At 42.2% G+C, this 13,976-nt stretch overlaps 1 protein-coding gene across 2 annotated transcripts in view; it reads left to right on the top strand.

Annotated features, from left to right (window-relative positions):
• Positions 1-13,976, top strand: part of SLC12A8 (solute carrier family 12 member 8) — a 608,584-nt gene that overhangs the window by 469,204 nt on the left and 125,404 nt on the right. For both annotated transcript variants that reach the window (XM_069224286.1, XM_069224284.1), the window contains exon 9: positions 3,147-3,293. In XM_069224286.1, the coding sequence (XP_069080387.1) occupies positions 3,147-3,293 (147 nt within the window). The remainder of the gene's footprint in view (positions 1-3,146; positions 3,294-13,976) is intronic.

The raw sequence follows: 13,976 nt of genomic DNA, 5'->3' as shown, positions 1-13,976 counted from the left end.
ACAGGTGGCGTGCTACCATGGGTACGCATTGATAATACTGATTCAGTTTTTAACAACTTTTTATTACGTTTTTGTTTTCTAACTAGAAACATAGAAGCCACCTTTTTATAGCCGGGTAAGTCAACAACCCTTCCAAAAAGCAGTTGTATCAACCCAAAATGGATAATACTAATTGTTTATCCTGCTTTAAAAAAGCATAACAAACCCTTTCTTTACTTAAACTTCAAAAGCGAAACACTGTGAAAAACATCACATTCTTTGCAAAGCAGAGAAATAGACATTGAGCCAGAAAAACGCTTGACCGGCATAATCCAAAGTTCAGGCAATCACATTTTTGAATCCCTTGTCCTGTCTTCCCTCGTCTTCTTCTGATTTGAATGTGATGCACCTTAGTTCCCCGAACCAGAGATAAACCAGCCCGTTAGATTCATATGACGAGCATCAAACGTTTCTGAACATTAAGTGCAATGAACATTGAATTTAACGTCTGACACCTTCAAGAGATCGAGATCCCAGACCCTCCAGGAAATACAGTACCGACTCGAAATCAAACAAGGGAGCACAAAGTATTCACAAAAAAAGTGAAAATAAAGTCTCCAGTAATAGTCACACACTGAAATTAATAAACTGGACAGGATCATTTTATAACACTAAATAAAAACGCGACCTCCATTATGTTTTCCTTATTGACAGATTGAGAGGGACCATCCTTGCTACTGTATCTGTACTAGAGTCTAGAGGGAAGACTTTCTTAAAAGATAGTGCAGACATTCTGGATTAAATGTCGAGCCTAGAGTCTCTAGTTTACAACTCAGCCGATACTTTTCATGCCATCTGATCCGCCAATTCAGAGAAAAAGTCTTTAAGACCAGTTCGCATCTTTAATAATACTTTCAGTTTGACACAACCGTTAAAGGCACTGGAACGTGTCCTGGAGTGAGAGGCATCAATGCCCCCCGCCCAGTGACATTTTTGTCCTTTCTCGCTATTGTTATGGGCTCTATTGCTATTGTTATGACTCGTTATGGACACTAACTCAGGCTCTACTTTTAATTTTTTTAATTTTGCTTAAAATAATAATGAATGTATGAACACATATAAAACATCACTGCGGAGCGGTTATGCACTAATTTAAATAGCCAGCGAAAGCTGCATAATTCTTTCTAACAGCAAATAGTCCACAATGACGGAGTCAGAATAGACAAATAACATTAGGAAGCAAAGAAGACACAGACACGCCCACTAAATTGAGCAGTCCTCTAATCTTGAATAAAAACCTTGAGAAATTAATTCCACTAGTCCTGACGGCGGGGTTCAACCAGCCCGTTGAAAATGTATACTCATTTTGGGAATCACCATTGCAAAACATATTAGCGTTTGGTATGATTTATGATTTTACAGTGCCTCGTCGTTATACCCACAGAATCAATTTGAACCCAGAGTGTCTATTATCAGTCTATATTATTCCTGTAATGTAAGCTTGGGCCTCTTCAAGAAGTACTGTACCGATTTCGTATTCACTTTAGTTATCCACACAATAAAAAAATTACTTCTTATGTTGTGAGTCAAATCCATAGATACTCAGAGCCTTGGCCTTAATGTGCAGTTTACAGGGCACAAAGCTCTGTAACTTTGTCAGTTTATCAGGTAAATATTTCAAGACTACATCATTACCTAGACATTCAAGGAGCATGTTCTGATGGCGAAAAAGGAGATTGCCATGGCCTGGAAAGCACCAGCACTCAATTAGCTGGACGGGAAATATGGTGGATTGAAAGGAAAGCACTGGAGAAGTGTGAAATACTTGAGGTACAAATGTACACCTGAACACAGATCCAGATGTACTGTGCTGCTTTAGCTGTATAACACTGCCGTTCCTTGGCACTCGATTATATTTGGAAGAAGTGGTGACTCCCACACTGGACTGAAGCCTTATTACTGATAGCAAGCACATAGTAGATCGACCCTCTTGGTTACATTAATAGTATTGTATTAATTATACTTCAGATTGTTCTGCAACATTGAAAACCAAATACGAAGATGGCACTTGTGATAAAATTGCAGGGCAAACTGTATCATGGTGTTGTGTTTCTGGAACGTTGCCTAGTTTAGGCATGATGTAAAATATATTCAATAAAAATATATCCTTGATGTAGTGTACTTCTGAGCGTCTAGGTAACCTTTGCTTTAGAAACATGGCATTTCCTGTAAGTAGCCGATAATTACTTTTTGTTTTTCTGTTTTGCAACTACTTGTTCCCTAATTTGCATTGGATTTGTAGTCTTCTACTGTCATTAGAATATAATGGTATAGCAATTCCTAATTAGGTGGGGTTTATATGGGACTGCATACACAAAATTGCTTTTATTTTAATATTCCCACTTATCAGTAACCATAAAGTGTAGAAGTCACTAAAATACCCATGATTGGAGAAAGTCAAAAGGTGTCACTAGTGATGTTTACACACAGTAGTGATTAAAATAGTGATACTCCCTTATTTGCACCGTGAAACAGCGATGTTTTGGTCAAATGGCAGATTGCTTCTTTGAGGCTGGCCAGACAATAGAATTATTTTTCATACTTCATCTAAGCCACTCATAGCCTGAAAATCACAGCAGTTTATTTGAGGTCAGTTGTATTCACATCGTTGGGTCCTCAGGCTACTTCAGAGATGTGTTGGCAATCCCTGTGGATGAGCTCTACAAACAAAGTGAATGTTGACGTCCGCTGTGACTGGAGACATAGGAGTATTAATATTAGGGGATAGTGACACACACTTACTGCACTTTATGTACTTTTGATGTGAAAATTTGTCTTACAAATTGTTTTCCTGTTTTGGGGATTGAATAAAGTTTACAAAAAGAAAGGCAATTCGAGAAAAAGAGATGCACTACTTAAAAGTAAGCTAGATGGAAAGTTTTTGATTAAGAACTCAAGAGACAGTAAAACTTTCAAAGTACCATATTATATAGAAACCATCTACTGTACTTTTGTTCACTAAGCAAGGTTTTTTACTTAGAGCCATCTTCTATGTGCCTGTTCATTCACATTTGTTGTTATCATAATGCTTAATTTAACTTTTGAAAAGAATGAATGCACTCAAAACTAAACACCTGTTTTCATTTTCTGATTTACTTCCGTTATAGGTATCCCTTGTAGGTTTCCTCTTTTTGCTGGGGCTGTACATTTCATCGTTGGCATCCTGTATGGGCGGTCTGTATGGAGCACCTCGAATACTTCAATGCATTGCTCAAGAAAAAGTAATACCAGTCCTTGCATTCCTTGGACATGGGGTTAGTTATATAGTATGCAATAAATAAATTCAAATTAGAATGTTATGCTTAAATATTGCTGAAGGTGATGTCATGGACAGAACCAGCTCAGCACTTGTCAGCCATAATATATGACCACGGATTACCGGTTTAGAACCGTGCTAGTTGCTTTAACTTGTGTGCTGGACAACCCTAGATTCACAAATATGTGATAAAAATATATACAGTTATATCATTTCATCATAGAGGAGAAGAGGTGTAGCTTAGTGGCTCGAGCTGGTGCATTTGTATCCGGAAGACCCTGCTTTGAATCCAGCACTGTGATTTTAGGCAAATCACTTTATCTCTCTGTGCTTAAAAATGTGTGAAAATGATCTGATAGAGATTTGTAGCTGCAGATTCCTTGCTTTAGAATTATCCTAAGGCGTCAGTCTGGATCAGGAAGATTTTTCATAAGCGGTACCCCTGCGCGCCAGTAGGTGGCATCGATCGGCTCGGCATGTGTCATCTTGTGTAATCCTCATTTGATCTACATCATCTTATAGATTGTCTTCTGACCCCTCAGATAATGTACAGCTCTGTTTCCTTACAGCTAGGTTTGCGTTATATAAATACCAATATTTAGCATGGTGACGCACAAGGCCTTTCACACTCTTCTTTATTCCCCTATACATACATGATTTCCTGTAGAGAAGCTTCCCTAATTGTGACCATACCAGTAGGACCTAGAACCTGCTGATCAACATGGAATGAAAAGCAAAAAGCACCCACTGGTGGGAAGTGAAGAGCACTGAGTTTATGTTCATTAAAGTATACGTCCATGTGACTGTATTAAATATTAGCTCCAGAGCCAGTGTCATCATTTTTTTGTCAGTTCGTATTATTACCATTATGTGCATATATTGAGCAAGGGACATGGTGCCATAGAGGAATGACAAGAGTTCTTAACCTGAACAGGGTGTAACCATTCAAGTGTGGCAGCACCATGAAATACTCCACAGTCCGGTGGGAGCGGGACAGGCACCACATCAACCATAGTCCCAGCCTGTTGTTGCTTGTCATTCTGTATCTGAGTCTCAGGATGGGGCACATTGAATACTCACCATTGGCTCCACACCTTCTGAAATTTTCTGGGGAAACCCCTGGCTCTGTACACCATCCTTTCTGCCACCCTGCCTGTATCCCTCCCTGCGATCCACTGGAACTTGGTAGACAGTGTCTACACAACCCATACCATAGTATCAAGACCGGTGTCTTTCTTTGCCACCACTATGCCCAGTGAGCAGGAATCTAGTTACCATTAGGATAGGTCAATGACTTCCAAGATGAAATGGAGGTTGTGCGTTCTGCACTCTTCCAGTATGTCACTCAGTTCCCTCAGTATACTCTCCCAATATTTCTGGATATCCGGACACTCCCACAGCGATGGAAGAAGGAGCCACTGGTAACTCTGCATCGTAAGCAGTCAGCTATGGGAATTCTCCCCATAATGCTGAGTCTGTCTCTGGCAATGTATGCTCTAAGTAGGATCTTCAGTTGGACTAGTGGAAAACATGCCCTGATAGTCACCTTGCGGGGGTGCTTCAGTGCTGCCTCCCAGCCTAAGACCTCCATGTCCCTCTCCCAATCCCACTGGAGACTTCTGAGGTCATCTGGGATATTGTTAAGGATTACTTTATATGTGGCAGATTCTGCAATCCTCCCCTACAGGCCGTCTACTAGGTATGTTTCAACAGGGGACGGGACTGCTAGGTAAGACCAGTCAATAGCTTTGGCTTGCAGAGTGTGTCTGAGTTGGGTATACTTATATAATTGTGTACTGACATGGCATAAACTATGTCTGGTCCTGGTGTATCAACTAGAACATCACTCCATTAAGCCAACAGGCCAGAGTAGCTGGCAGTAGTTTGGTATCCATGCTAAGCAGAGAGATTGGGCAGTGGGAACGGCAGTATGAGCTGCAATATCAACCGCAGTCAGATCTTGGCTTGCCCTACTTGTATTTCACTGTGATCAGGGGAATCCACCCCTGTGTTCGGGTGTCCTTGTACATCGCTAGCAGGTGCAGGCGCATCAGTGCCCCAAATCTCTTATAAAAGTTCAGCTGGGAATTATTTGGGACCTGCCGTATCCCAACTCTGCATAATGCCTGATGGTGAGGTCACACTTTAGCACCTCATCAGCTTCATTGTCGAGTTGTGGGATAGCAAAAGAGCCCAGAAACATCTCTAATTAACCATTGTCATTCTGCAGCCTGTTTGATAAAAGTTTTGGTAATACTAGGCAAATTCCCAGGCTGTCTCCTCTGCCTAAGTTAACTTATTTCCGGTACGGGTGACTGTCTCTCCCACCAGTCTTGCGAGTAGGCCTGCCTTGTCCCCAACATCATATGATCTTTGCTGCACCAAGAGGTAGTGGCAACAAGCTGTGCCCTCTGCTGCATTGCAGTTCTCCATCATGGGAGTTGGAGGGTCTCCTTCCTTGGCCGAGACATCTCCTGTCACTCCTGGAGCAGCGGCGTTGCAGAGTGTTGTTTTTTTTCCTCCTTGCCCCTTTTTCGGCGGGTTATCGGTATCTGCAGGATATCTCATCAGGCAGCCTTATAGGCTTCTCACACTACCCCCGGGTAGTCAACCAAGTCCTTATTTTCTTCAGCGCAGACAGTTGAGTCTCCTGGATCTGGGTCACCTTTTCAGGGTCTTGTAGTTTCCAAGCATTGTCACCACTGGTGCCTCATCTGTCACCTAGTGTCTCCTAAGATGATTACAGTGGGGAAATGCCATACATCCCCTTCACTCACTAGGGCCACCCCAAGCTGGGCTTTTATAGCCCCAATGTATGGGATTACCTGGCCCAAAGCGTCCTCCACCTCTGTTACCCAGAAGGCCTGCTTCCTGTGGCCCACTCTGAGAAGACCCAGGTTGAGCGCAACACCATCAATCTTGTTTATATTGCCCTGCAGGATTTACCCCAATTGGTCTGCCTGTGCAGCCACAGCATCCCCATGGACTTGAGCAAGGGTTCCTCTTGTCCATCTTCCCCCAGGAGGGAATGGTGTTAGGGCCCGTTCACCACTGGTGCCCTGTCCGGCTTAGGTTTGACCATACTTGGGTATATTTGCAGGAGTCAGGCCCACACTGGTTGGCGTTGGAGGAAGTGTGGGTTCAGGCAGTGGCTACACCATTTGCGGGATGTGTCAGGGCCAGGGTAAGTGAGCAGCGCCTCCCCAGTATCTGTAGACCCACCCGGGGAAGTTGACCACTCCCCACGGTGCCGTAGGGGGCCCCACCTCTGGGCTTAGTCCAGGCCTTTCATTGTGGTTTCCCCTTTGTCCGTGGGGACTCTGGGGCCACAGTTTGAGTGCCTGTCACTGACTGAGTGTGCCTGTTCAGATGGGGCCCAGCCTGCCAGGGCCAAACCATGTCCCAAGGCCCTCCAAAGACAGCAGGGTTTCTGTAGCCACATGGGCTCCTCCGCTCCTCAGCGTATCGCTGCACTGCTATATAGGGTAGGGCTAAGGCCACCATCTCTTCCTCTCCTTGGCCACTGTTAGAAATGGGGTCTCTAGTTGGCAGTCAGTTTACACCCTGTCCAAGTAGCGACCCTCATCCTACTCAGAGTAAGGGAGATACACAGTTCAAAAAACCCCTGCTCACCCTCTTGGTAGCTTGGCACAAGCAGTCAAGCATATCTCAGAGGCAATGTGTAATGTATTAGTTCAAACCCACACAGTAACACAGTGAAAATACCACAAAAGGACTCCACACCAGTTTAGAAAAATAGCCAATATTTATCTTAACCATACAAGACAAAAATTACAAAACTCCAACATACACAAGGAAAGGTATGATTTTTTAAAGTAAAAAGAGTCTTAATCCATAGAAATCAATAGATGCGCTGTTTAGGCACAAAGTACCTTGTAGGCATAAAAATAAAGCCTCACAGGCGAGCGCGCATTAGAAAAGCAAGCGATGCTCTGATTACTTACCCGCAAGTGAGGCCGTGCATTGATTTTTTTCTCCGCCAGGTAAGCGATGCGTAAATTGTTCTGACACGCACACAATGGTGCGTAGATTTTCGCCTGCAGCTTATCAGCTTTCACTTCTAAGGGCCAGGGACTGGATTTGGCACCACTTAGAAAGTCAGGACTCTCATCAGAAGAGCCCAGGGCCTGGCAGATGAAGTCTTTGATGTCCCTGAGACTTCAGAACAGGGGGCAAACTCAGTCCAAGCCCTTGGAGAAACTTCACAAGCAGTTTTTCAGAAAGCTGTGTCCAGTCCTTTCCCTCTCCCGGGCAGAAGCAGCATCAGCAGGCCAGCACAGCAAAGCAACAGGCAGAGTGGCAGGTCCTCCTCAAGCATCAATCTCTTCTCCTTGGCAGAGGTTTATATTGATCCAGAAGTAATCTGAAGTTGTGTGGTCAGCAGTACAATACCTATACTCATTTCTGCCTTTGAAGTAAGCAAACTTAAAAGGAAAGTCTTTGTAGTAAACAAGACTTCGTTGCCCTGCCCCAAACACACTCTACGGGGTTGGAGTCGGTATTGTGTGAGGGCAGGCACAGCCGTTTCAAAGGCAGGTGACTGCTCATCCCTCCCACTCTAGCCCAGGAAGACTTATCCGGACAAGCAGGACACATGTCAGCTCCGTTTGTGTCGCTGTCTAGAGTGAATTGACAAACAGCCCAACTGCCAGTCTGACCCAGATGTGGATTCAGCAGCCAGGCAGAGGCATAGAATGGTTAAGCAAGAAAATGCCCACTTCTAGAAGTGACATTTAAAAAAAGACAATCTAAAAACCAACTTTGCCTTTGTGTATTCTTAAATTGTGAGTTCAGAGACCCCAAACTCCACTTCTCTATCTGCTCCCAATGGGAAACAACACTTAAAAAGATATTTGGAGGCAATCACCATGTTAACCTGTAGGAGAGATAGGCCTTGCAATAGTGAAAAACAAATTGGCAGTATTTCACTATCAGGTCATGTACAACACAACAGTACATGTCCTACTTTTAAAATATACTGTACCCTGCCCATGGGGCTAACGAGGGCCCACCTTAGGGGTTACTTACATGTAGTAAAAGGGAAGGTTTGGGCCTGAGAAGTGGGTACACTTGCCAGGTCAAATTGACAGTGCACAGCACTGCACACACAGACACTGCAATGGCAGGTGTGAGACATGCTTACCGGGCTACTCATGTGGGTGGCACAATCAGTGCTGCATGCCCACTTGCAGCATTTGATTTACAGGCCATGGGCACACATGGTGCACTATACTAGGGACTTACTAGTAAATCAAATATGCCAACAATGGATAAACCAATCATCAATACAATGTAGATAGAGAGCATATGCATTTTAGCACTGATTAGCAGAGCCTTAAAGCCAACAAAAACAGGTCAGAAAAAAAAAAGGAAGGAGGCAAAAGGTTTAGGGATGACCCTGCAACAAGGGCCAGGTCCAACATCCACTATGCTGCAATCAATACTCCGCCTCGCTGGGCTGCACAGATCACAGAGCCCCAAACCTAGGTCCACCTAGGATACGGGCATAATCACCTCCAAGGAGGGGGGTATGCCTCCCCACACATTCAGCAGGACATCTGCAGTGCTGCGGGCTCACGGGCTTCCCCGCACTAAAGTATATTGCTCCTCTATCCAGATTGACATTATTAAACATAAACTTAAGTAATGGTGCAAATCAAAATAGGTGCAATTTATTTTCAGCTGTCCATTTCTAATGAGTATCCTCTCTGAGACGTCAGATTCATGTTTCAAGATATCCCTTGGAAGCAACAGATTGTGGTAGAGTGTAACTGGATTTTTTTGTAGGCAAAGTTAAATTGTAAGGATATAACAAATTAAGTAACGTACCTGTATTCTATTTTCATGTAAAAAACCTTTCCCAAGGCACAGATTGATCAAAGCCTGACTTCTGCAAAGTCTTTTGGCATCAGTGTATGATCCGTATTGCTGCAAATACAACCTAAAGAATTACAGGGCAAGCTAAGTATACACTCCTGTACTGGCAGCAGCCTGTATCGTTTCCTTTGCACTTTTGGCAGCTTTTAAAATCTACCAGAAAAAAGATCAGATTGCCTGTGCAACGGATTTTTAGATCCATGTAGCTCTCTCTGCAACTCACTTGACGATTTTGTAAGCACAAAATCAAACCTAATCTAGCCTGTATTCCTTTAAAAAAGAGGCTTACAGTCCACATCTTTTTCACGTCACTCTAGTATTTCCATTAACTGCTTGATTAACTTTTCTCCTCTCTCAAGGGAAGTCAGTAGACCCAACCTTCGTTCTCTTAAATCAAGATCTACATTAGAGCCCTGCCTGGTTCAGATCATGTGCCTGGCAGTGGGTAAAGCAGTTTTTCCTGTTAGAAAGACAATGGTGCAGTCAATCATTCCATCATGTGCCTGTTATTTCGCCTCCCAAGCTTCAAATGCAGAGGGAAAGGGTGATTTTCAAGCTTGTAGAATCAGTGATTTCGTGATCAGAGAGGCTATGAAAAACAACTGCTTTGCCCGCAAACTTAAGTTTGGATGGTCCAAAATTCCAAACAGAGCCCCCAAAGTATCTGGAATAAGAACACAACATATCTTCCTACTAATCCACTGAAAGACTTTACCCCAGAAATCCAAACGTTTGGGGCAGGTAAAACGCACATGTACCCAATCCCCTGAATCATTACACCGCTGACAGGAGACTGACACAGTTGGGAATGCTTTACTAATTTGCACAGGAGTAAGATAAAGCATCAATTTTGTGAACAAAGCCATTCTTTTAAAATTAGCCCCTCTAATCACCTTGTAGGAAATGCTATTATAATACCTCCACGTTTTCAGCTTGATTTTGCACCCAGTGGACTTTTCAATCTTTGATAGAAGACCGGAAAGTACTCGCGTTGCTCCCTGGGGATTGTGGATCCGGTACCAATTGCCTAAACCCCTCTGATTCCCAAAGAATGCCTGAAATACAAGAGAGGGGGGTTAATCTAGAAAGGGAGTAAATGGAAGCAAAAAATGCCGAACCTGAAGATAAGAGTACTTTAGAAAGTCTGGGATAGGAGCTTTGATCCCAGGTCATTACTTCATTGCCTGCAAAAAAGTCAGAAAACTTGGTGATCCCCAAATTTAACCATTGATTTACATGTGCAGGAATCAAATTTAAGCCCATCATCCCTGACTGGGTCAAAGACATTTTGGAAAAAAATGCAGGGATATGATATTTTTCTCAAAAATGCAAAAGCCTAGCATAGATTATAATGGGGTCGTTATATCTAGTGTGTTTAGGTTGCCTTGGAAACTTAAGAAAATAAATTAATTGGCAACCATTCTCAACCAGCATAATATTAAAATAAAAGCTAGAATTAGGGAATAAGGCTGTTCTAGAGCCCCAATCGTTAAATGCAGAATCATAATAATTCCTAAAGTGAAGGGGTAGAGTCTCCAGCTGAGCCCTTGGTTTTTTATTGGCCCACACAAACTGCCAAAGCAGAACATCTAGTTCTTTAAAAAAACTTTGCTGAATTTTGATGATCACGCTGGAAAAAATGAACAAGAGAAGAGGAAGGATTATCATTTTTACGAAAGCTACACGACCAATAATTGATAGCGGAGAAGTTTACCATTTTTGTGTAGATGTTGCACTTTCTTAAACGTAGGGACATAATTTAATCCAAAAAGCTCTGAAAAATCATGGCATACATAGATTCCCAGATATCTTATGGGACGATGAAGGCGATACTGAGCCCGCATCTCGTTTGGGAGAACATTCTCAGTAGCATTGAACAAGAGGGCTTCGGATTTAGAGTGATTGATCCTAAACCCCCCCAACTCTGTAAAGGCCATTATTTTGCCAAAAGCCCTAGCAATATTCGAAGATTCTGCTGCTAAATAAAGTATCATATCGTCGGCAAACATTTTTAATTTCGGGGCCTGGGTCATAGGAGCCAGAATAGAAGCGTCTTGACATATTGCCACTGCTAAGGGTTCGATGAATAATGTGAAAAGCACTGGGGAAAGGGGGCATCCCTGATGCATACCCCGCTGGACTTGAAGAGTTCCAGCTATGCGTGAGTTAATAATAATTTTTATTTGAGCTTTAGAATATAGGTTACACAAGATCTGAATAAATTGACTTGGAAACTTAAATTTAGCTAGGACCTGAAAGAGCACCTCCCATGGGACTAAATCAAAGGCTTTCTCAGCATCCAGCATTATAATAGCCGCTGTTTTAACATTATTAGGATTGCAATCTATTACCTGAATTAAAAAGTTGATATTTATGGCTAACAGCCTACCCGGGAGAAAGCTGCACTGATCTTCGTGAATAAGATCCTGCACTACTGTTGTCAATCTGCGTGCCAATATTTTGGCTGAAAGCTTATAGTCAAAATTTAATAAGCTAATTGGACGATATGAATCTGATTTCTAAGATGGCTTATCTTTTTTCAAAAAGCTGATCACCGTGGCTCTTGTAAAGGATGCATGTATGTCTGCTCTCTGCAGAATACTATTAAACAGAACAACAATACACCCAGCTACCTGATCTACGACGGTTTTATAGACTTCTGCCGGAATTCCATCTTCCCCACAGGCCTTCCAATTTGGTGAGGCCGTTATAACCTCCTTTACCTCAACGAATGAGATGGGAGAGATAAGATTTGCCCTTGCGGATGTATCTAGACTAGCTGGGGTGATTGAATCCAAATACTGCTTGAGCTGCTGGACGTTTGTTGGAATGGAACACAAATATATTTTTGAATAGTGAGAAACAAAAACTCTTTCAATATCTTTTGAATGGCTTACCAGCGCATTCGGCCCCTCATCAAAAATAGATTTAATAGTATCTTTTTGGGCTTTTATTTTATTGACAGACCTGGCCAGAAATTTACCAAAGTGTTCACTTTCTTCATACCAGTTCTGCAAGCTTGTATGTTTATTAACTATCTCACGAGCCAAGAAATAGTCGCTGAGCTTAGCCTGTGCCCTTCTTAACCTTAAAAGCACCTCTGGTTTTAGGGAAGTCAGAAGGGCCCTTTGTGCTTGGTTAAGCTCTAGTTGGAGCTCATTCACCTTTTATAGAGGTTTTGAGAGTCTGAACCCATCCTTCGTTTACCAACAAGGATTTATCAAAACTCCAATGCGGACGAGCACCCAGCTCGCCAAAACACTAAGGTTAACCTGGGGTGCTGAATGATCCAAAAAAAGATTGGCATTTATATAAGAATTATTACGAGGAAGAAGGAATGAAGTTAGAATGAAGTCTATTCTAGAAGCTATATTATATATTTTTTAAAAAAATGTTTAATTGTAGTCCTAAGGATGGTCAGTCCTTCAGTAGCTCTGGAGAGCAAGATGCATTTGATGGAACATGGCTCCCAGTCGAAAAGAATGTTTGGATTACTATTAAAACACTAGGCTGATTGGTGTTCTGAGAGTAACTTCCGTCCCTTGGTAACTGATGTAACCATCCTAACCTTGCTGTTAGCCATAAGGATTTAGCCTCTTGAGGAGTGAAGTGTTACTGATCTTCTATTTTAGCTGCTCAAGTATCGATTTCAGGGTCTCTAGTTGGACAACATTTCCTGGTGTACAAATTATGGATGACATACGTTTATTTGTCTTGCCTGAACATCTCTATTCCCACCTTTAAGATGTTAATGTTGTTTTGAGACTTTTGAGATGTTGCCCTGCGAATGAAAGTCTGTCTAGGAAGCAGAAAAAATAATTATGCTTATTCTGCTGCAAGAGAATGTTGATCAGTAAAGTGTTGGACCTTGACAGTAGAATTTTCGCTCCAGGTGATATCATCTTCATGGTTGCTAGGAGAACAGAGACCAGCATTAGGGCTATTTCTTATCCTGGTTTTGCAGGAAATCCTGAGTGTTATGTTGTTAAATATCTGAAAATATATGAGGCGCCATTGATGGACTTTAGACCACTTGGAGGAAGTAAACCTATCTTCTTTTTCAAGAAGCCTCTTGCTATATTATCATTTCTAGCATTGGCAAGAATGGTCAAATGAATTATGTCTGAGGCAGATATTAATGCCAATAGGGGAAGGGCCCTTTCTGCAAGGGCACCAAAATCTTCTTTCGGTTGTAGATTGGAAGAGATTTTGAAATCCACTAATTGGCCTTCTGAGCCTATGTTTATATATATTTTTTTACTTCAAACCAGGGGCCATATGTACCAACAAATGTTCCCATAGACACAGAATGGGTAAAACCCTTTGCTACATCTGGCCCTAGAAGTGGGAATTACATCAATGGCCATAAACAAGCTTGGAACTAGCATGATCATTGCCTCTGGGTCCTCGCATCTTGAATTTTTAGTTCTACTAGGGATTTAGAGGATTAACCTGCCTTAAGGTGATTTTTATCAGAAGGAAAGAAAATGGGCATTTCTTTCCATTAATCAGAAAAAGATAATTGTCAAACAATTTACGAGTATATGTTCTCCTTATGTGTTTTGGTTATGATTCAGTTTGGATGATGTACTATTATTCCAGTTGCAAAAAGTAGTCGTTATAAGAAAGTGCATCGTTTTACATGATCACCCACAGGTTTTTGGACTGATGCTGCTGGCTTTTCGACTCCGAAGGTCCAGTGAAAACAGTCCTTAGTGACCAGACCGTTACAACATTTTTAAGCCTAATTTTTGTATGATTTGTCCCCACTATATACCCTACT

The sequence above is a fragment of the Pleurodeles waltl genome, chromosome 3_1 (genome assembly GCF_031143425.1).
Source record: "Pleurodeles waltl isolate 20211129_DDA chromosome 3_1, aPleWal1.hap1.20221129, whole genome shotgun sequence".
Taxonomy (NCBI): Eukaryota; Metazoa; Chordata; class Amphibia; order Caudata; family Salamandridae; genus Pleurodeles; species Pleurodeles waltl.
The sequence above is the reverse complement of the archived record's forward strand: the minus strand, read 5'-3'. Positions and strand labels throughout refer to the sequence as shown.